Below are 21,934 nucleotides of genomic sequence, written 5' to 3'. Positions count from 1 at the left end.
AATTACCCGTCGGCCTTTACACGACTGGGGGGGGGGGGGGGGGGGGAGCATGCTCGTTAACTGTCAACGGGGGGCGGAAAATATTCGGTTAACGCGACCTCTGGTCAAGGGTTGCAATGATTGAATTTCTTATAAGAGGACGATACCTCTGGAGAATAGAAGCAGTACTGTAAGTGTGTGATGCAGTAAGACTAAAGCATGCTTGGCTTGAAGAGTACTTTGCATTCAAGTTGCTTGTAAAAATGTGAGTATCTGACTAAAACAACTACGGAACAGCCTATAAGACTGTTGCCTCTGAATTGCATTGCTAAAATGCTCAATGTGTCCATGTTTGCTTTAAACTAAGCACACAAATGAATGGTTTCTTTTTTCGTACCATTTGGGTTTTCCTCAGGGACATTTCATTATTTCCCTTTGGTTCCCAAGTGGACATACACTTTGACTTTAATAAAGCAGCTTGGTCAGAAACAGAGAGTAGGGAGTTCAGTTACCTGGCGTCGAGCAGCAGAGACAGAGCAGCGAGGAGACCGCACCAGCAGGCGCTGACCATCTCCTCCCACACCTGATGGGCTCCTGCGACAAAAACACAAAGCATGTGTGAGTCTAACACATGTATTCCTAAAATATGTAATACGACTTCAAAAATGTTTGGTTATCTTTTAAAATGATGTTATGGTTGATTGTATTGTGAACTGTATTTGAACTTCTTCTATGACTTTTCTGGTATTATGTTGTTGTTTTCGCCTCTGAATGTGACTTTGATGAGTCCTACCTTGAGACGAAATATCATTGTTTTGTTACTGAGCTTCTTTATTATGGAGTTTGTAGTTATTTTTAAATGTCAGATGTTGATCAGGGGCGATGTGATTGGATAAATCCAATCATACATTTCTTCCTCTATTTTCTACCCGCCTGCTTCAACTAAATCGGTTTTCTTGTAGCTTGTCTGTATGAATTGACTGTTTTAATATTGAATAACTTCAACAAAATATATAGAATCCAGAACTCATTTCACTCCATTATCACCCGGGAAAAGAAACAGGCCTCCATTTTGATCTCTTATTGGAAAAGAAGACATACTGGCCACCAGGGGTCATGGAAGTGCCTCCACCCACAATCCCCTTGGGTTTGGCCATGACGCAGTAAAACATTCTCACCGGGTTGCGGCTGCCACTGCTGACCAGGATGAGTTTCCCTGAACTCAGCAGCGGCCCCCTCCTCCGCGGCCAGCTCCCTCTCGATCATGGAGGTGATGCCCCTCACCAGGTCCAGCAGGGCGCTGAAGGCCACCGACATGGCGTAGCCCTCGGGGATCGACGGGGGCTCCACCTTGTCCAGCATCTCCAGACTAGACGATGGAAGAAAGGGACGGAGCAAATGAGATAAAGACCGTATCCTGAACTCAATACTGCCTGTGAATAAATAAAAGTCTTTCCGTAAATGTTTGCATGTTCAAGCAGGGTAGGGCATATTTGAATATATTGCATCTTGTACTTAGAGGCAGTGCGAGGTGACTCAATAATATAATGTGCATATTGTTTTATATAAAGTTTAACAATACACAGGAAGCAAGAATGTACATAAAAGTATACATTTTTCTTTGAGGGTCATATCATGGCATGACGCCTGCCTATACACACACATTACTTTTAACATCAGTTATCCTGAGTATTCAGACTTCTTATTACCATGCACCTTACATCCCAAAACTGCACATATTTTATTTTATTTTCAGAATACTTAATATAATACTGTGCTTAGTCTATTTCTTGGGCCTTTTCTTACAATGTATCTTCTCCAACTGTGTTTATTTATGCAAAATACACCCCAAAGCAAATTCCTACTTGACAATAAACATGTTTCTGATTCTTCTGTTCTGAATCTTCTGTGCATAAGCCCAAACAAATCTTACAAAACGGTGTGTGCCTTACTCTCCTTCATACTAAGAAACAGCCTGAAAAAACCACCAGCAAGAATCCCAATTACAGCAAATAGACACCATTTTAGACTCTCTTTGCGACAGGAAGGCCTCTGGCTAACGCAACACCCGGTATTATCCTACAAACACCGATGGCGCACAACAAAAGCCTTTAAACTCCTCAAGCAGGTTTAGGCCTTTGATCTCTGCCCTACACTGATCCCCTGTTGTTTAACACTGAATCGTTTATCACCGCTTGCAGGATACAGCTAATTTAATAGAGATGCTACAGGCTTTAAGCAGAACCAGGAGAGTTTCACCACGCTTGTTCTCTGCAAGGAATTACATTTGTGTACATGTGAATGGAAAGAGATAAAGGGAGTCAGAAAGGTGAACTTCTTGAGTCTTTGCAGAAACAGTACTTACTAGGTGGCTTTGGCGCTGCCCTGGACGCTAACAGTCATGAGTGGGATCCAGGTGCCGCGGTATTCAAAGGCAGCCTGCGTGGTCTGGTTGCTGTTGATCCCTCCTAGCCCCAGACCCCCCTGTGATGAACCCTGGGCCCCCGAACCTGAGCCCCCTCGAGAGAAAGACAACATGGAATAAAGGAAAAGAGATAGAAAAATACGAGGACACTTGCTACCAAATATCTATGACATTCCCACGATAACTTGTACATCATATGTATTGATTTAAATGTTACTTTCTGAAGTTATTTGTTTAAGAATGCATGTACAATGCCTCTTAATCTGACTTACAGGTCTATTTGAAACATCTACAGACCTTAATCGACACAAAGAAAAGTTGTGTATTGTCTTCTCTATGTCTCCAGGCTCAAGGAACCACATTTGCTGAATAAAATACTTTGCAACACACTGTACCACAATCTTCCAGAGCTCAAAATGAGGGTTTAGTTCAGTGTACTGACCAGCAGGTGCGCTAAGAGCAGCATTGTTGCCCAGGTTGGGGAGGATGAAGAGGGACTGGATGAAGGATCCTAGAGCGTTGACGATGTCTCTGAAAACCTTCGTGGAGTGCTGCTTCATGTCGTATGACTGGCAGAACGAACTGTAATGACACAGAGCACAACATGAGTGATGGGATAAAGAAAATGGCCATTTGGGTGCAGATGGTGTATTATTATACTGTCATCGACTCTGCTCTATTTTTTCAGACTTTGCTCAACTTTGGTGACTTTTGTACATCTTTTATTCATGAATATGTGTCCCCGGTGTGTCAGGGAACTCACCAAGTGTCAGAAAACACAACCCTCTCTCTTTTCCTCGATACCCAAATCTCTAAAAACGGGGCTGCAACGGATCTGATACAGACTGATACAGATTTGAAAATTATCTGACGTCAGGAACGAGGAGCTCCGCCTATATGGGCAACTCTCCACCTATCAGGAGGAGACAGCCACGGCCATTGCCGTTCGAAAGCGCTGGAGAAGCGGTAGTACATATGCCAGGCCTGTAGGTGGCGCTGTAGTCTGTCACAAAAGCAGCGAAGAAGACTTCTCAGATTCAGCCCTTGCAAAAGCAGGGCTAAAAAAGAGCAAATGGAGCGAAATGAGGCATGGCTAATTTTGGTTTGGTATTTTGAAAAAAAAACTTCGCAGACATGTTTTATATAGGTATGGCCCTACAATATATTATTAAAATATAGCATGATAGGTCCACTTTAAAGTAAATTGTGCACATTGTACAATTCATATGGATGTAACAGTGTATATATTACAATATATGCAGTGGTGTTTAAGTAATAATACTAAGATGTTAACACAGGTGGCACGAGTCACTGACCAACATTAATTCCAAGAATCATGCTGATGGAAAATCGATTTTTCGATGTATTTAATATTTTGTTGAAAGCAAAGGTATTACAAGAAGAGGATGCATACATAATGATGTATTATGTTATTTGGATGGTAGTGGAGAGTGTGTTCCACAGTGGGGTTTGTTTTGTCCGTGCTCTATAGTTGTATCAGGGGGTAGATGAATCAGCAATTATAGAAACATTGAGCTATTATGAGCAGATACATCACTGCAGTTATCTACCAACTAAACTAAAGGAGATATAACCCATTCTCAAGCAGTCTGAGGCACAAAGTAACTCCAGTCGTTTTTCACACCATGCAGCTGTGGAATATGAGTTCAAGAAACACTTCAAAGTTATGAAACTCATTAATTAAAATGTGCTGTTGTTTTAGTGGAGCTTTAGTACAGCTTACCGTAGTAGATGTGGCTGAACACAGAGCCGATGGACTGACTCTACAGCCACCGCCCTCAGCCACTGTGGCTTCTCCCCATCCAGAAACTTCACCAGCAGAGACAAGAAGATCTCACACTCTGTCACCTATATAAAACACACACACACCATTAGATTGGGACAGATGTTTGGCCAGCTTTGTCCTGTAACTGGAATCTGGCTAAATCCCATAATCCCTTTAGGCTTTGATGAAGCTATTTTGTAGCTCTCCTGACAGACGGGGAAAAACTAATTTCCATTTCAAATGATATAATATCACTAATTAAAAACAGCTGCATTGGTTAATTGCTCGGATGGAGCTAAGCTCATTAAAGTGCCTAAAGCAGACTTAAAACAAAACTAATACTACGCTAATCCAATGCTAATCAGACCAGATCAATTAGCAGTTCTCTAAAGCATCCGTCAGACAGCAGTTCTGGCTGGTGGACCATCACTGCAGACCCCTCCCTTACCAGTAAGCTGTAGAAGTGCTTGATGAGGACCGAGACCACGCGCAGCAGCCTCATGCAGATGGGGAAATAAGGTTTCTCCACAGGAGCCGGTGAGGCGGAGCTGCTGCCCTGCCGGAACTTGATGTTGGGGGAGAAGAGCTTGATGACGAGGGGACACACTCGCTCCTTCAGGAGGAAGCTGAACTCCTGGTGCTGGGGAGGAAACGGAGAGAGAAAGAGAAGGATATTACCACACACTACTACCCAAAACATAAGGCATGTTGGGATCAGGTGAAGCGTAGAAACATTAAGGATCACTACTGTTAAGGAGAGTTGGCTTCACTGCATTAAGATGCATCTTTGATGTTAAGATACAATAATAAACACAGGTGGAAAAACTAAACAGGAATCCAGTGATGTTAATAGAAATGTATCTGTGACGCATCGAAATCCAAAAGGACACTGACACTAAATGACGTTGCAGCAACATACTTGTTCAATTGTATTGTATCACCAGACCATCAAAAGACAGTGCTTTACTACTTTACTGATGCTTGTGATAAAATATCTTACTCAATACATTTTGGTTGATATCACATTTGATTTGTGAAAAGTTAAAACAAATTATCTGGAGATACATTTTTCAGATCATAAGAATATCCGCCAAATTATAACCAGAAAACATCAAACACAAGATTAACACCACAATTTGCATAAAAGAAAACTATGTTAGGGATGGGATCAAATCCATTTCTCTGGGACCCTACATATAAAACGTATCAACATAACTTCAATTATAAATATGAACCTAAATCACAATGTACCTGTAGGAATACCCCGGGGAAATCATTAAGAACAGACTCCAGCAGCTCCAGGCCGAAGGTCCGGGTCATCTCTGTCATCCCCACCAGCCAGTAGGGGGCGTCGGCATTCACCAGCTGACACAAGTCCTGCAGGGAGAACAGGAGGGTTAAACAATGGAGTTTTATTATATGCTACACACATCACAGAGGATGAAACAGTGCTGTCACTGAGCTCTGCTGAAAGGATGATCACACACACACACACGTGCATCGTGGGTGAGGACGACAAGGGACCTTTGAATCCCTTTTAAATGCAAGATTCCCTTCATTGCAAAGATGAAAGGAATTAACAATTTGTATATTTCTTTAAAACTTAACGTCAAAAGCTTCAATGAATTATTTAGAGTTTTGAGAACGACTTTGATTTATGGTCTCGTCCACACTAGCTAAGATCATAAGCATGTTTCTAAACCAACTTGGTAGAAAGGTTTCCTCCCTTGAAGAGCACACAGAGCTGTGTAGAAGGGTGGCGCCCCCTGGTGGACGTACCTGGAACAGCATGTATGCATCCTTAGCACTAGGCCTCAGCGTGCTCACAGAGCGCCGGTTGGTGTTTCCCTGGACAGGAGGAGGATGCTCTACAATCCCTGTGGAGGAGTGACAAGTTATATATCAGTTGTTAAGCTTCTTTTGGCAGAAAAACTGTCAAATTAAAGAATCAGCAAGAAAAGTGTGAGCTCACAAAAACAATGTCTTGCCAAATTTGAGAACACGTGAAAAGAACATCTCATATCTTGAACCTTCTGGGCTTTTCTTCAGTTCGATGTTCATGTCTTATTTTCTAGTTGTTTTTCTTTAACTATTGCTTTTGCTTGTTTGTGAAGTTTTGTGATAACAGTTATTCTTTGTCGTATATGTACTTGTATGGTTTGTTTGATGTTTTTTTATGTTAACATACAGTAGGGTTTAATTCCTTTAAAAAAAAATTCTATTGTTCGCATTTTTTTATCTTATCATTACAACAATAAGAAAATTACAATACACTAAGACTGGATGTTACAATGAATCAATCACTGATTAATAAGCTTTGACCCTGACCTTCCATCAATCATATATATATAACCTGGATACCAATCGGCGCTCCCTACGCAGACACATTGTCTTCTCTGTCAAAATGGTGCATCCCATCAACATTTCTACTTCCTTCCTACTACGTGAACTCTTAATGTTCCAACAGTAGGAAGCAGCGCCCTCTCACCTTGGTAGCGCTCGTCCTCAGCCACCATCCTCTCAAAGACCACGGTGACCACCTGCCTGACGGTGGCGGCCGCCGTGTTGTTGGTGATGTTGTCCTTGGTGAAGTGAAGACGGAAACACAGCACAATGGCCTGGAGAGGGACAAAACACACACACACACACACACACACACACATTATGCAGCATGTGAATACAAATACATGGTATGAAGTAAATAGAATTGCTGCTACAGGTGTGGTCCATCAACACAATATATTTAAGCCATTACAGGTTACAAAGATTGATCTGGTTTCTTTATTCAGTAGGTGAGACTTAAGAGTTGGAAATATGTTGGTATGCTGTGAAATTGAACAAAAGTAGTGTTAAAATATAATTTGGCAATGTTCTACGATGATGCTGCCAGATCTGGTGCAAGGACACCATCAATATATTTGTTTATAGGTATATGATAAAACATTACAGCTACAGTTCAATAATAGATGGAAGATGACTCACTACACTTGGCTATAAGGATAAAGTCCACACTACAAGGAAGTATGTATATACTAAAAGCTGGTGCAATAAAGGAGTGTGTTGTTGTTGTACCTTAGAAAGTACTTCATCGTGTACCACTGTGTTGGTGGTGAGCAGCACCAGGACCGTCTGCAGGAGTTTCAGCTCCTCCAGACCGTTCTCCATCAGCTGCCACAACATGTTGATGATGTTCCCCGCAGCGGCCTGACACACACACACACAACTGTTAACAATCTCAGCATATCATTGATCATCCACCAGTATGCACACACAGGTATTAGCAGCTCAATTTACAAGTATCAGAGTACAGCTACATTGTGACAGAAAAGGTCAAAAGATGGCCTGAGGTCAGACCACACACACACACACACACACACACACACACACACACACACCAACACACACACACACACACACACACACACACACACACACACACACACACACACACACACACACACACACACACACACACACACACACACACACACACACACACACACACACACACACACCACACACACACACACACACACACACACACACACACACACACACACACACACACACACACACACACACACACACACACACACACACACACACACAGCCGGTACTGCCTGCTCGAGGGTCATAACATCATGGAGTTAAAAGCACCAAATGAAGCTGCCAGTCGACATCATGTCACTTGAGGCTCACAGCAAGAGACACCGCATGTCCTTTCGTGGGTCAAGCTGTCCAAAATACAACGATTGTTCGTGCTAACCCTCTGAGCTCGAGCCACAGGGGGACTCGACATTTCAAAAAATGAAAAGAAAAAACATCTCATTAAGATTTATTTTGCTTTCACTGATTCAACTATTATTTAGTAGGTTCTTAAATGAATCATAAGGTCTATAACATATTACAAAAGTGCTTATGTTTCACCAGAAGTCACAAATATAGCTTGACCGACAATCAGACATCTTCGTACATTTGAGAGGCTGCTAAATGTTTAGCTTGATTACTGACCTAAAACATTTATCAATATGTTGTCTTCTTATATGCTGTACAATACTCCGCTATACATCCAACGCCAAATTCAAGATACTGCAGGAAGTAAAAGGACATGTTCTCTGTGGTCAAAGAGTTTTTGATACGTTGTAAATCCCAATCATTCCTGTTGTGATTTCAGTCCAGTGATTAGTTTGGGATTGGCCTCATTGTTGACTATTATTTAATGTCATATAATTATCCAACAACAACAACAACAACAACCTTGTTTACGGACACATTTTTCGAAGTAGATGTGGTTTACGAGCCTACAATTATCATGAGCAGTCTTTTCATTGCAGAGGTTGATAGCCAGATGTGGGAATGGTGACGGTCTTGCTCCTGGGTGTCTCACCACCAGAGCCCTACAAAGGCAATGAGGCCATTCAGTGTGTGCACTTTCCTTTCACAAATGTCAGGAAACATTTGAACGGATCCCTCTCCTTCCCAGAGGAAACTAAATGACACGGACTATCAGCACTTCCTCTCTGCATGACACACTCCTTAAGAATCAATACTGAGGAGGTACACTTTAGTCTTGTGAGGCCCTCGGGTGGCTTTGAAAGCTGCAGTTCAGAGCTGCTGATGAGTGCTTCTGGCAGGGGAACACTAGAGGAGTTACATTGTTCAATGGATCAGAAAATGTGTGTGTGTGTGAGGAATATGTGATGTGTGTGTCCTTAGGTGTTTGCAAGGCGCACCATCGTGATACTAGCCAATCGTAGAGGGACTCAGGCAGAGGGTTGCACAAAAAGGTCATACACAAAGATCAAATGCTATCTTTGAGGCCTTGGTGAACTTGAGACATTTGAGACGACACATCTGCCTCACACACTCCTGTTGGGATGCCCTCGAACAACTTCTAATATGCAGCTAGCCATTTGAAGATGTTTCAGTAGGATCTGAGACTTCGGGCTTTTTTTCCAAAAACAATATATATGTTATAGTTTGTTGTTTAATCGTAGATCAAAAATAAATGGGTAACGACTTGACCAAAGCCACACCAAATGCCCTTTAATATCACGTTTATTTTACGAGAGCAGCATAGAGAACCTAGAGTCTCCGACCAAAAGTAGAAGCTTTGAAAACCTACATTACCTAATTAAATAAACGACTCGCAGCTAAGTTTAGAAAGCATGAGATGGCTCCATACGCTTTTTCTAACAGTTGTTTTTACGCTGTATTAACAGAGCAGTTGTGCATCAATTCCAGGGAGCCGTGGCGCTGTAAAAAGCACGACCAATCATCTGAGCCGGCCCGGCTAAAGTAACTGGACGGCCTACCTGCCTGTCAGCCTTCCATCTGTGCACACACTTATCTCGTGCCCTCATTGGTTCGTGTGTGTTGGAGGAGGGGCTCTGTCAGGAAGTCTGAAGGAAGGGGCAGATTTCTTTCGGCTGCGTACTTTCAAATTCTAGCGCACTCGAGCTGGTTTCTCCATTCTTACCTACCCCACCTTTAACCTTGATTCATTGTGGAAAAACAAGCGTTTCAATGATAAAGGGAACTTCAGATATGTCCTTTTTGATCGTATTATTTAGACGTTTGTTTTCTTACGGAGGAAAACAAGGTCATGAGTATTGATTCGGCACTCTAGTGGGTGGTATTCACCTCGTGTCCTTCTCTGAAGTAGAGCGGCAAAAGCTGATGAATCCAGATGAGAGCAATGGGTTCTCATTGATTGTACTTTTTAAAACCACCTTAATAATCAGGAAGACCGAGGAAATTAGGAGAAGTTGTGGGAAATCTGGCACAGCTTAATATCAACGAGGTGTTTTTATGATTAGATTCTGGCTGTAGCTTTAATTTAGAGCCTAGACAAAGAATCATAAACCTTATTGATCAGATGAAAGGCGAAGAAAACTATGTAACACAAGATAACGGTATTCTCATTACAGTTATACTTCATTTCACTGGACTTTAACAATACCATGGATGTAGAAACATTTTCTAAATTGTTTTTTACACTTCCTTATTTAGTCCATTAGTATTTCCTCAAATTGCCTGTCTTACATCTTCTCCATGTTGTGTGTGTGCACATGTGCTGAGTTTTAACCCCCCGGCTGGCTCAAGGCTCACCTCAGACACCACCTCGTGGGACATGAGTCTCTGGATGGCAGCCAGACACAGCTGCGTGATCTTGGGCTCTTTGGTGCCGCAGCCCATCAGGAAGGGCTGCACCACCTCGGAGCTGTTCTCCTTCAGAGCTGCAGGACAAGGACGCAGATAAAAAAGGGAAATGTCAGGGTCAATTCTCCTCGGGGGGAAATGAAGAGTTATTCAGTGACATCAATGATTTCCAATGCTTTGATTGAACATCAAATACAAACCTTCCAGCGTCAATCGTTGAATGTTGTTTCAGACAAATGAACGCTTGTTAAAATAATCTGAAATCCTTGATCTATTAGATTTGACATAAGTATAAAATACTGTTACTGCATTGGAAGGGATGGTCAATGGTGAAAACTACACAATAAGACAAAAAGAAACTCTGTGCAACTTAATAATACCTTTCATATATTTAAAAACTGTTAATGCAATTTGTTTTAACCATCAGGCTATGGAATTTTAAATATTTTGTAAACAACAACGTGTTTAAAATGAAATTAAAGTGTGACCTTGAGAGTGAATCAGTACTTTGCACAACCTGTATCATTGTCCCCTATGTGTAGTCCCCCCCCCCCCATGAATAACAGGTTTCACCGCTCAGTCTTCTTGCCACACATCCTTAGGCTTTTCAAACTAATGCATTCAGGAAACAGATGTATACGAGCCCTCTTGTGCAGTTTGCAGCGAGGCAGCCGGAGTCAGACGGAGTCAGACGGAGTCAGACGGTCAACAATGGAACTCGAAAAATGCCGACTATGTGTCAACTCTGCAAATGTTAATAAAAGCCGGACGCTGTTGATCAAGACAGCGTAGACACCATTTTCTATTCAAGTATTCACCCAGCCACATCAAAGTACTCTGTAGTTCATTCAGAAGATTTAGCATACCTTTTTATTTACAGCAATTTACTGACAAAGCTTTTTATATTAATATGCAGGTCTCCTTCATCTTGCAGTTCATTGGGTGAGAAACATATACGGGTCCCACTTTACAACAAGACTACCCGTATAAAGGGTTTACGAATAGTTGGTAATTCATTTATTAATTAGGTTGTGAACAATTTATAAATCATTAATAAGCTTTTATAAGACATGAGATAAACAGAGAGCCAAATAGAGAGCCCACATGTATCTGTACTGCTAAGTCTTATTAAATGGTAGTCACTCATTAATGAAAGGGAATGTGTTTCACACTTTACAATAAGGCTCCCTTTTGGCAACTATAAATGTTACTAACTCGTAAATAAATGGTCATAAAGAGATGCCAAGAAACATCAAGATGGATGGGGGGGGAATCAACTCGGTGAACAACAGATACCAAGGATGTTCGCTGATGAAGAAGACAAAGTAAGCTAGATAGCCAATATAAGGCTTAGTCCTCTTGCCAAATAGTGAGCCTGTGTTGATGTATGAAAACTGTTAGAACTGGTTTATAAATGTTCTTAATGATTAATAAAGTGTTTACAACCTAATTCATAACCTAATTTATAAACCCTTTATAAGGGTAGTCTTATTGTAAAGTGGTACCCAAATATGACTTATTTTTGGAGGAATTAGATATCATGTGCCTACAGTACACAACTCATGATTGCCACAAGCTGACTTCATAAATAAAACTAAAATAAATCATAATATAATGGATAATTCCCTTCTCTGTGTCCCTGAAGTGTCATGTGAAAATGAAAACATGTACTCACTTGTGTTTCTTCATTATATGGGACGGTGCCCATTAGTAAAGATGTATACTTTGATACATGTGATGTAAATAAATCAGTCAAGGGAATCAATAATAATCTCATTAACAAGATCTAATCTAATCTAAAGAGGACATGTTCAGGTTTATATTTGTGTTGGTGGACCAGAAACTCCCTCTGAAGGAAACTTTGGTATTTAGCATTTGCCGACATTTAAATGCACAAAAACCGACATAGCTCACTAAAGGGAAGGGTACACCCCCAAAAGAAGTTTTCATCAATATATTTTATATTTCATGTTGTTGCATCGACTCAGTTGTCTTGTGTCTTATCCGTCAGAGAGAAGCCATTAGTTATTTTATTGTTATTGTCATACATTTGACCTCCTTGTGTCTATTAACCTGATACAATGTTATATTTTGCTGCATGTACCTGTAAAGTTCTTAACAAATAATCTTGAGGGGAATTTCTTGTTGTGTATTTTTAACTTGTGATGTGTCATTTTGTGTTGTAAGAAAAAGTGCTGTATACATAAAGCTTTATTATTATTATTTAAAAGTGTAATGACAAAGCGTCATGTTGATATCTCACTCTTGTCACTTGCTCACCTCCCAGTATTTCTGTATTCCTGGCTGCGATGGTCTTAACCTTCACGATGCCAGACTCTGCAGCCTAAGGGGGGGGGGGAGAGAGAGAGTAGACATTTAGGTTAACATTCAAAGTAACGTGTATCAAAGCTGCTGATGGTGCAGCAGCAGTGGTGGTGGAAACTACATCCTGTCATGAATGGCCACAGGGGAGAAGCAGGAAGGCCTCGCTGCAGTTCGACAGAATGAGGTGAATGTGGTCAAAAACAGGCTTCCACTTGATGTGCTAGGAGAGAGTGATTTCCCTGGTGAGGTGTCTGGCAGGGGTGAAACGGTGAAGGGGGAAGGGGGGATGTCACGAGAGAGAAAGGGCAGGAAGAGGGGACGACAGACTGAATGTGAGTCAGACTGTGTGACATGAACAGACACTGAGCATTTACCTAAATGTAACTGCAAAGCTGTCAAGATCTTCCCTCAAACCACGGCTCCTCCTCCTCCTCCTCCTCCTCATCACTTCTCCCTGTCACCCTTTCACAATTGTCTTCTCCTGTTCTCTGACATTTGATGTGATTATTATAAGACAGAACCACTTTATACAGCAAAGTACCCGATTATGACGGACATGTTACGATCCTGTCCGTCAAAATGACTGACAACGAAAAAGTCCAAAGCCACCACTGCTTGGCAGAAAGAAACGATGTGATATTTGGGCCCATTTTCGCTCCAATGAGGCGGAGAAAAAAAGCGAATGCATTGTTTCATGAGAAGGGAAGCAATGCGGCCAAAACACAGAAAACACCACAAACCAGATACTCTCTGCAAAGCTGCTTAATCATTCAACCTGTGTTTTTCATCAAATAAGGACAAGATATAATCCTATTTATTTATATATACTAAAATGACAAATTATTGGTTTTGGCTAGACTGAAATGTTCTATATAATCTGATGACTAAAGAAGACTCAACAGTTTTCTTTGACTAAAATAAGACTAAAATGCTCAGACTTTTAATCGAATAAAACTTGACTAACTAAAAACAGGATGAAGGTGACTAAATATGACTTAAACTAAAAAGGAAATTTAACACAGGACTAAGACTAAAACTAAATAAAAAAATAGCTGACGAAATGAACACTACTCCACACGCGGCGACCTATCAGTCCCATTCAGGAAGAGTACTTTTGGTCAGTCATCATTGGTCACAGCAATACAAAACCGGAACTCTCTACCCACTCAAATCAAAGACATACACACACATCCCACCTTCACAGCTCACTTAAAAACATGGTTCACTGAGAACTACACCTGCACACACTAGTCTGTGTTGAGTATGGCGTGAGTGTTACATGTTGTGATCATGGATGTTGCCCCTCGTTCCTGTGATGTGCTATATGTGACATGTACTGTATATAGTAACGTGTTGTTTATTGTTCTCTTTTATCCTCACACCGGTATCTACTCGTCTTTCCTCCTTTTTATTTTATTTTATATATTTTCTTATAACTAATGCTGTTGATATATTGTAATTTTAAGGGTGTTTATTACCATCTGTCCGGGGACAACGGCTGGAAATTAGCCATGTCGGCTAAAGCTGCTCCATTTACTGTTTTTGTGACAGTTCATCGATGGGGACTGTCCACGACACTATAAATAAATAAACTAAACTAATTAGTTTTTACAGCCAGTCAATCTTTTGGATACTGTGTTACAATATCTCATCATCCTATAATCTATGCAGCCACAAAGATACAGTACGAGGCCACGTTTAAATATGAAATCTTATCCACGTACAGTAACCTCTAAGTTATCATCTCAAGATCCAAAATAGTGTCAAATGTCTTATTAGATTGGTGAGAAAAGCAGCCAGCCGTTCTATTGACACATTCTCCGTGTATTTAACGTAATGATAAGCAAGTCGTACCACTTTAACCATCAACAGGATTGCGGACTCAAGGTCGAGCCACTGTGAAGTCAACAATTCATAACCTGCTGAACAGTCCGTTACCAAGCAACCGCTAGTGAGTGGGCCGTGACTTAACTCAAGAAGTTAATCTTCAGAAAAATGCTAGTCTCCCTCTTCTCCTTTGTTGCTCAAACAGACGATTTGAGTCCCAAATAATTACAACCATGCTGCGGCTACTTTTGCTTTCCCAGAGGCTGAGGGGAAATATACTGTAGCTCTGAGGGATACATGAAAAGTGCCAGGACTGTGAAGTCTGGGCTAGTGGTGAGGTTTTTTTAAAGAATTAACAACTGAGATGATATTTCCAGCTTTAAAATAAAAGCCTGAGCAATATTTTCTCTGACTTTGCATTAGTCATTCGAATTTAGACCCATGTTACAACATCTAATACCAAACATCTGCTGTTATTGTCTTATAATTTACAGCTTTAATCAGAATATTATCACTATAAATAATATGATTTTAGATTAAACTGTTGGTTTGATGTTAAAAAAGTTATTTAAGTCATCGATTTAAGCTATGATAATCATTTGTACATACCAAACAATGTCTTAGAAAATTAATAGGGATTTCTTGACATTGAAAATGATTTTTAAAAACACCCCATGTTCTTGTGTGCTTATTGTTGTTGTTTTGTTACAGTAAGAAAAAGAAAAAGACCATTCTGTAAAACTATTTAACTATGTATGTACACTGAAGTTGTGGTTATTAATAGCTATTTAATCATCAACTCGGAAGTAGACTGGTCAAGATGTCATTTGGATGGAACAAGTCTGTTGGTACGTGGTCATTTACTTTTCATAAACAAATGTTCAAGTTTAAATGTTTTTAGTTGCAAACATTTGTTCAGGAACTCTGATGTATTTACCTGTGAACCTGTGATTGCCTGTGAACTCCTTTATGCCACAACAGACAGTATCTGCTCTTTGTGCTACAGCTATCAATCTAGTCACTGAGATATTCAGCAGCTTGTGGCCCAGGGCAGTGACAGATATGAGCGTGTTTTCTCCAATTCGCCGAGTTATAAATAGTCCCCTATCAAAGGGCCCCACTTTGCCAAGCTGGCCATGTATGTTTGGAAACGAGGCAACATTGCTGGGACGATAAAATGAAGGGAGTATGTTTAGAAATAAGTGTCTGAGGATGAAATGATAATTGAGGATCTTAGGTGCTGTTTACACGAGAACGCAAACGGGTTGTATCCGCTACTTTTCTCTTTCGTAAAGCCCGTTCGTTCACACGAAGCCGTAACGGAAACGGACCCCGCGGAACGCTCTGGGGGGCAAACGGCTCCGTGTGTACGTCCTATACGATCATTTCCAGATAACGATGAAGCAATAGCCCTGCCTCCCCCCACCTCTGCTGCTCACTGCAGTAGCACTAGCAGCAGCTACTGTCTGTAGCTGCTGCTAGTGCTGCTGATGTTAGTGCAAAATCTACAGCTCCTCTACCACAACCATCAGCAACAAGTGGACATGGAGAATTACATGAAGTACATGTTGCTACATCCACCGCGGGGCATAAGCAGAAGGGCAACCATGGCAACCATGCTCGGGGGTCTTCTTCACTGCTTTTGGTGTATTTTGTGGCGGAAGTACCGCGCCACTTACAGGCCCAGCATATGTACTACAGCGTCTCCAGCGGATCGAGCGGTCTCGTGTGAACAGAATACTTTTTTGATATCGTATTCGGTTCGTATGCATTTGCGTGTAAATGGGGTCTTAGACAGGTGGTTTCACAGGAGGACGATGACAAGACAGAAGATCTTGATTGAGCTCATCTGTCCACTGAACAACTCCTCAGAAAGATGCTGCTGTTGTGGTGTCTGTGAGTCAGCCCAATGGAGCCAGTAAACCAATAAATGGCTCCAATTAGAAGCAGATTGTGTGGGTTTCCTTTGTTCAGCCTCGAGTGGACCCATATGCTCCATCTGGAACCCAATCACAACAAATCCCTGCGTGTGAAACCACATGTTGTTGTATGCACAACCTTGTCAAACTTCAAATAAATAGTTAGTTTTGATATTGGCACTTTGTGATGGAATCAAAGATAAGTCCCTCAGAGAACGGGCGGTTTCATCTTTCTGTTAACTGTCCGTATTACACAGTCATCGCCATGGGGAGAGACATCGAGCTGGTTTGATGATGGCATTATAACAGAAAGCAGAACATATTAAATTATGGAGAAGTTATTCCATCAATCTTTCTGAAATGTCCTGTTTTGTATAAATAGGTTTCTAATTGTCTATCAGAGGCATTTCAAACATTTGGTTCTTGAATCTGGAACCACAAACTGCTGCTTCATTGGCATCAAGATTTAAAATTGTATTTGCCACTGTCTACTCATCTACGTCATCTGATCTCTCAATTCACTTTGTCCATTTGAAAAAGGATCAGCCCCAGTCCAGCACAATGCATATTACATTTGAGAAGCTAATGACACAGTAGTAAATGTTGTATGACATTGTTATCATAGGTGATCTTATCTTGCCATGTAATGATGTTTATGTAACACAATCAATATTTGTCATGCAAATATTTTAGAACTGTACTATTTAGCATTTTTATCCTTATCAATACTAATACGCAACTGCATTCATTGTAATTAACACATGTTTACATATGTAATGCCGTTATGTATGCTATATAACGCACAATGTCTTATATTTATATACCAAAACCAATATTCTATTTAATTGCATCTGTTTTAGTAGTAATCAGCAGCGAACCGCTTCAACACGTGTATTTCGGTGTATTCACGGCATTCATTTTGTTATTCTACAGTATTGTTGTTTTATAGTTATTTGTTAATGTAACCCAATTTGTGTTCTTTGAAATTGAAGTAATATCTACATATAAAGACGGAGAAAGTAAACGATAACGTTTATGGTTAAGTGTTAGCACCCCCCGAAGAGGCACAAGCTCTTACGTTGATAATGGAGATTTCAATAAATTCAATTAGAAAAAAAAAACGGGGAAAAAAAACGAAAAAACAAACAAAACGAATATCCGAATAACGAAATTGAAACCCGAATAGTACTCCAACTAACGAATATTCGGGTACAGCCCTAGTCGGTATTGCATATCACTTAACTGTATATACTATCCTGCACAGACTTGATGTTCAAAGCTGACCCCAGTAGAAAGGGACTTTGCAGCAGACCACATCAGAAAGTGCTCATTTCTTTTCCAGAGCCTTTTGAATGTGGAGATCCTCAAAGCAGAACTGACCCCACGTCTCCAGCCAGCTCATATCTTTGTAAGGCAACATTTGTGAAGCTCGTGACAGATTTCCTTCCTTGGAAACACTCTGCAAGTCTTGAAACTCAGCAGTTTTTTGGAACCGACTTAGCATATTATAAGAAGGGCTTATTCAGTCAGAGTTTCAGTGCAATAGTGTCAAATAGTGACTTAATCCTCACTCCCTGTCACTTCGTATGTTGTCTCTGTACTGCCTGCATGAACTGTCTGGCACATGACTTGTGCTCAGTGAGCAAAGGTTGCCAATAATGCTCATTAATTCTGCAGGTTTCCCCAAGACAAGCCGTCACATTTCACTGTGAGCCACATGCGTCTGACAGCACCCGACTCACACTCAGCGAGAGGAGAGCTGGCTGTCGGATGCTTGGTTGTTTGCACCTCGACGAAAGCAATCAGAACACAACAAACAGCAATTCCTTGGTGGGTTTCACTGACTGCTTCTCAATGAAAGAAAGTCTTAAAGTGTGAGATGCTACAATGTAGAAAAATGTATGGGGACTCTTCTTGACTCCTCTTAACCCAGATAAAGCCCCGGCTGTGGCGCGATGTCTCTGAGGGACATGGCATGGGAAATAGGGGGAGGAACTGGAATGAAGAAGGCCTGGGAAATGAGGACAGAGATTTCTCATTTCCAAACAAACATGACAAGAATTAATTTAGAATGTCAAAGCAGCGAAATTAATGAAAAGTGGTAAGAGCTGAAAATGTGAAATGAAATACAAATATTTAAAATAATAAGATTACATGTGTGTGCTATAACAGGCACACGAACGATTAGCTTGTTTGTGGAACACCCGAGCAAATAAAACCATGACGGCTTTAAATTGGAAAAGGTTGTTTCAATCACAACTCTCTGAAGCAGTGAGCTCAGGGTGAGAACATCAAAGCTGCTCCCTGAGGGGAAGATGTTGATGGTAGCCATGAGTGGTGATAAATCAATATTAAAGGAGATGCTTCATAAAGCCCCTCTGGGCAAGGGCCAGCCAGCAGCTGAGAGACCAGATGTGTGCAGTGACAAAAGCACCTCGATAAACTGTGTCTCTTTCTTATTGTAATCTTTAAACAAGGTGATACTTGAAGGGAAACAAACTAAACAAGTGGAGCTTGATATGTTGACCCGTTGAGCTGGCTAGCAAACATTTCCATGGCCTCAAAGCCCCCTACAGCGCAGCATTTCTTCGTAAGATCTGTGTGAGCAGACCACTGTTGCGTAACATGAAAGCTAACAGGGAGTTCACTATACCTGGGAGTTACAGGGAAATAAGGTGAAGACGTGGTGAGATGGTGTGAGTTGAATCAACATAGGCAAACACAGTGTGTGCATATCAATGACAAGCAATTGATAGAAAAGATAGGATTTTCTCATTGCATTTACATTTTAATCAAGGGGCATCTTGCACACTTGTATAACGTATGCTTTTTATATACAGTATATTCAACAGGTAGATCTGTTACATTCAATTATATTTTATATATTTAAAAGTTGTGTATTCTAAAGATATTCTCTAGCTATTTATTGTTCTTCTCTTGAAATGTATTTACTGTTTATTGAATTATATTTGTAACTCATGTGCGATGCCTTACAAAAGGAGCAACAAAATATATCTAATAGCATCTCTGTGTCCACACTCTTATATTATTTCTTACAGGTATTTAATACCTGTTGTGTTGATTTTATTATCTTTGCTTTTTAAATGCTTGTTTTTAAAATGCCTTTTTATAATGTGCTTCACCTGTATATATTGTTCTTAAATGTCTTTTATTTTATTTTGTAAAGCACTTTGGGTTGCCCTGTGCGGAAAGGTGCTCTATACATAAACTTGCCTTATAAAATGCTACGTGGAGTGAATGGATGTTTTGTTTATCCAGTATTGTATGACACATGCCTCTGAATTATTTGTTGATCTTTTAGTCATTTTGTTAAAGGTGAAAAAAGCATTCAATAACAGATGTAAGTTAACGTTGCCCTGTGCACCACTGAAGGCCAGGGTTGTGTTGTGTAAGGCAAGTTGAAGTCATGAACGGTTGACTGTTGTCGAATCTGACAGTAAACTGTAGAAAGCCTCACATTGCACCTCCTTGTACTATTCGGTTCTTAAACTAAGCCATGATGTCACAGTGCTACACAAGGAAGCCAGTCAGCACAGCAGCCGTAAACAGTAACTCAATCCAAGGAATATAAAAAACTAAACGCAGCTTGAAATCGCCTTTGGCTGTGTCAATACTGGCCGGCTTGTTGTGAAGCCAATTTAAGATATGAGATCTTAGACTGACTATTTACGCCTAACAGCAGTCTCCAGTGACACATTTCAAAAACAAAAAAACAATTTACTGAAAATATAAAACCTACTGTGTGTCTACTGCAGTGCTGTCTTAGTATTCAAATAAAACCAGGTGGTCCTGACTTGGGGTATTTATCTGGCAAAGCTAAATGTTTTGGTTTTAGTCTGAGGGTATACATTCCTGTTTGTGAGCATAAACTTTCAGGGTAATGTGCACTTGACTTAACTGCTAAAGTCATCCCTTTACAACAGGTTTGCATGGAAATGTGTAAGGTGGTCAAAACATTGGAATATGAGTAGCATATGGTATTTAGGATAATTGAAAGACCCTGATGCCAATGCGTGGAAATATATGTGTGTATTATTTTACACTTTAACAAGATAATATATGGTGGATATAATCTGTAATAACTGAACAGTAATGTGCCTACTGCAATATAGGAGAATGACAAACGTAACTATCTTTTACCACCATTTTATTTATATTCTGTTTCTTTTTGTCCTATGTTATTGTTTAGTTGTTTGAACATAATATTCATGTTGCATTGTTGAAGGAGCCTGGGATAATACATTGCCATAACTACACTGTTGCTAACTGTATAACAAACCTTTAATCTTGAATCTATAACTCCTAAAAGTGAAGATATTCAACAACCTTCACGGTAGGAATAATTCATATTAGGCCTAACGAAAATAAGTGAAACGTGTCAACTTAAACACCTGTATGTCCCTTTAATTGTACGCCTGGTTGACAGGAAGGCCCAGCAGCTGACTCTTTTAATTTCCCCACCACAGTATGAGGATAACCCAGTGTCCACGTCCTGAAGAGGCCCAGTGTTTGGTGGGGAAACGTGCTCAAACATGCATTATAACAAACACAAAATCATATACACACACGAGACATGCTGCTAAACAGTAAGGTAGCGGCCCAGTGAAGCTAACTAGCCTCACCTCTTTGACTGGAGGGAATTTCTTCTTGCACTCCATGGACAGAGAGCGCAGGTCCGTCTGCATGTTCTCCAGCAATTTCTTCACCGCTTCGGGGCTGCTGGTCGACATCTTTGACGGCGTCTTCGACAAATATAATCAGGAAACTTCAAAGGGTAATGAATGCAGGAGAGCAGTCGCCCCCCTACCCATCCACAGCGGGAGTATAATCCGTCGCTACTTTATTCTGCTGCCTTGGAAAATAAAATAAAGACCATTGACTTAGTATCCTCAGCTTTACGCGCCTGTGCGCACGAGAGCAGCGATGACACCGGCATATGTTCCTGCTCTTCAAAGCCCGGTGACATTAGGTTCGGTACGTAGCATTGTCTTCCTCTTTATCTCCGTTTAAGGATGCTCATTAATCGAGGATATTGGGCGAATTGAGCAGTCTGCCATCAGCGGCCGACAGCTCCACTTTCCTTCCCACAATGCCCCGGTGGACAGTGACACGTCACTTGGACTTCCGTAAACAGTGAGCGATTCAGAATAATGGCGACAGCGACCCCTGCTGGGGAACCATGATACAGACAGACAAGCCACGTCTGGGCACTTTTACACATTATTTAGCAAGCAATTTAGACATAAATCCAAATATCTAAAGGTTAAGCACCCCTCCTCTGGATGGAAGAACGAACAATAGTTTGATTAATATTGATTAGTGCACAATAGAAATAAAATAATTGAGAGAAGAAAAAGAGATATGTTATCTATCAAAACCCAGTTAGATTAATATTCATTGGATTGCACACTTTGTTTGTTGTGGATATGTAGCAAATTAACATTTTAAATAGTACTTAATGACTGCGGTTTGGCAGCTGAATTAAAAGGT

General features: G+C 40.7%; 1 protein-coding gene across 3 annotated transcripts in view; it reads right to left on the bottom strand.

Moving 5' to 3' along the window:
- mon2 (MON2 homolog, regulator of endosome-to-Golgi trafficking) overlaps positions 1-21,536 on the bottom strand; it is a 41,926-nt gene extending 20,390 nt beyond the window's left edge. For 2 of the 3 annotated variants that reach the window (XM_034086059.2, XM_034086062.2), the window contains exons 1-13: positions 21,067-21,536; positions 12,633-12,696; positions 10,302-10,429; positions 7,263-7,394; positions 6,679-6,808; positions 5,970-6,067; positions 5,442-5,567; positions 4,639-4,830; positions 4,149-4,273; positions 2,847-2,986; positions 2,345-2,498; positions 1,158-1,348; positions 492-573 (exon numbers count right to left, since the gene is read on the bottom strand). In XM_034086059.2, the coding sequence (XP_033941950.1) occupies positions 492-573; positions 1,158-1,348; positions 2,345-2,498; positions 2,847-2,986; positions 4,149-4,273; positions 4,639-4,830; positions 5,442-5,567; positions 5,970-6,067; positions 6,679-6,808; positions 7,263-7,394; positions 10,302-10,429; positions 12,633-12,696; positions 21,067-21,174 (1,670 nt within the window). In that variant the 5' untranslated portion in view covers positions 21,175-21,536. The remainder of the gene's footprint in view (positions 1-491; positions 574-1,157; positions 1,349-2,344; positions 2,499-2,846; positions 2,987-4,148; positions 4,274-4,638; positions 4,831-5,441; positions 5,568-5,969; positions 6,068-6,678; positions 6,809-7,262; positions 7,395-10,301; positions 10,430-12,632; positions 12,697-21,066) is intronic. The other variant, XM_071203570.1, reaches the window with a different exon arrangement.
- Positions 21,537-21,934: the final 398 nt, after the last annotated feature.

The sequence above is a fragment of the Pseudochaenichthys georgianus genome, chromosome 6 (genome assembly GCF_902827115.2).
Source record: "Pseudochaenichthys georgianus chromosome 6, fPseGeo1.2, whole genome shotgun sequence".
NCBI classification, from domain to species: Eukaryota; Metazoa; Chordata; class Actinopteri; order Perciformes; family Channichthyidae; genus Pseudochaenichthys; species Pseudochaenichthys georgianus.
Note: the sequence above shows the minus strand (reverse complement) of the source record. Positions and strands in the feature narration are given on the sequence as shown.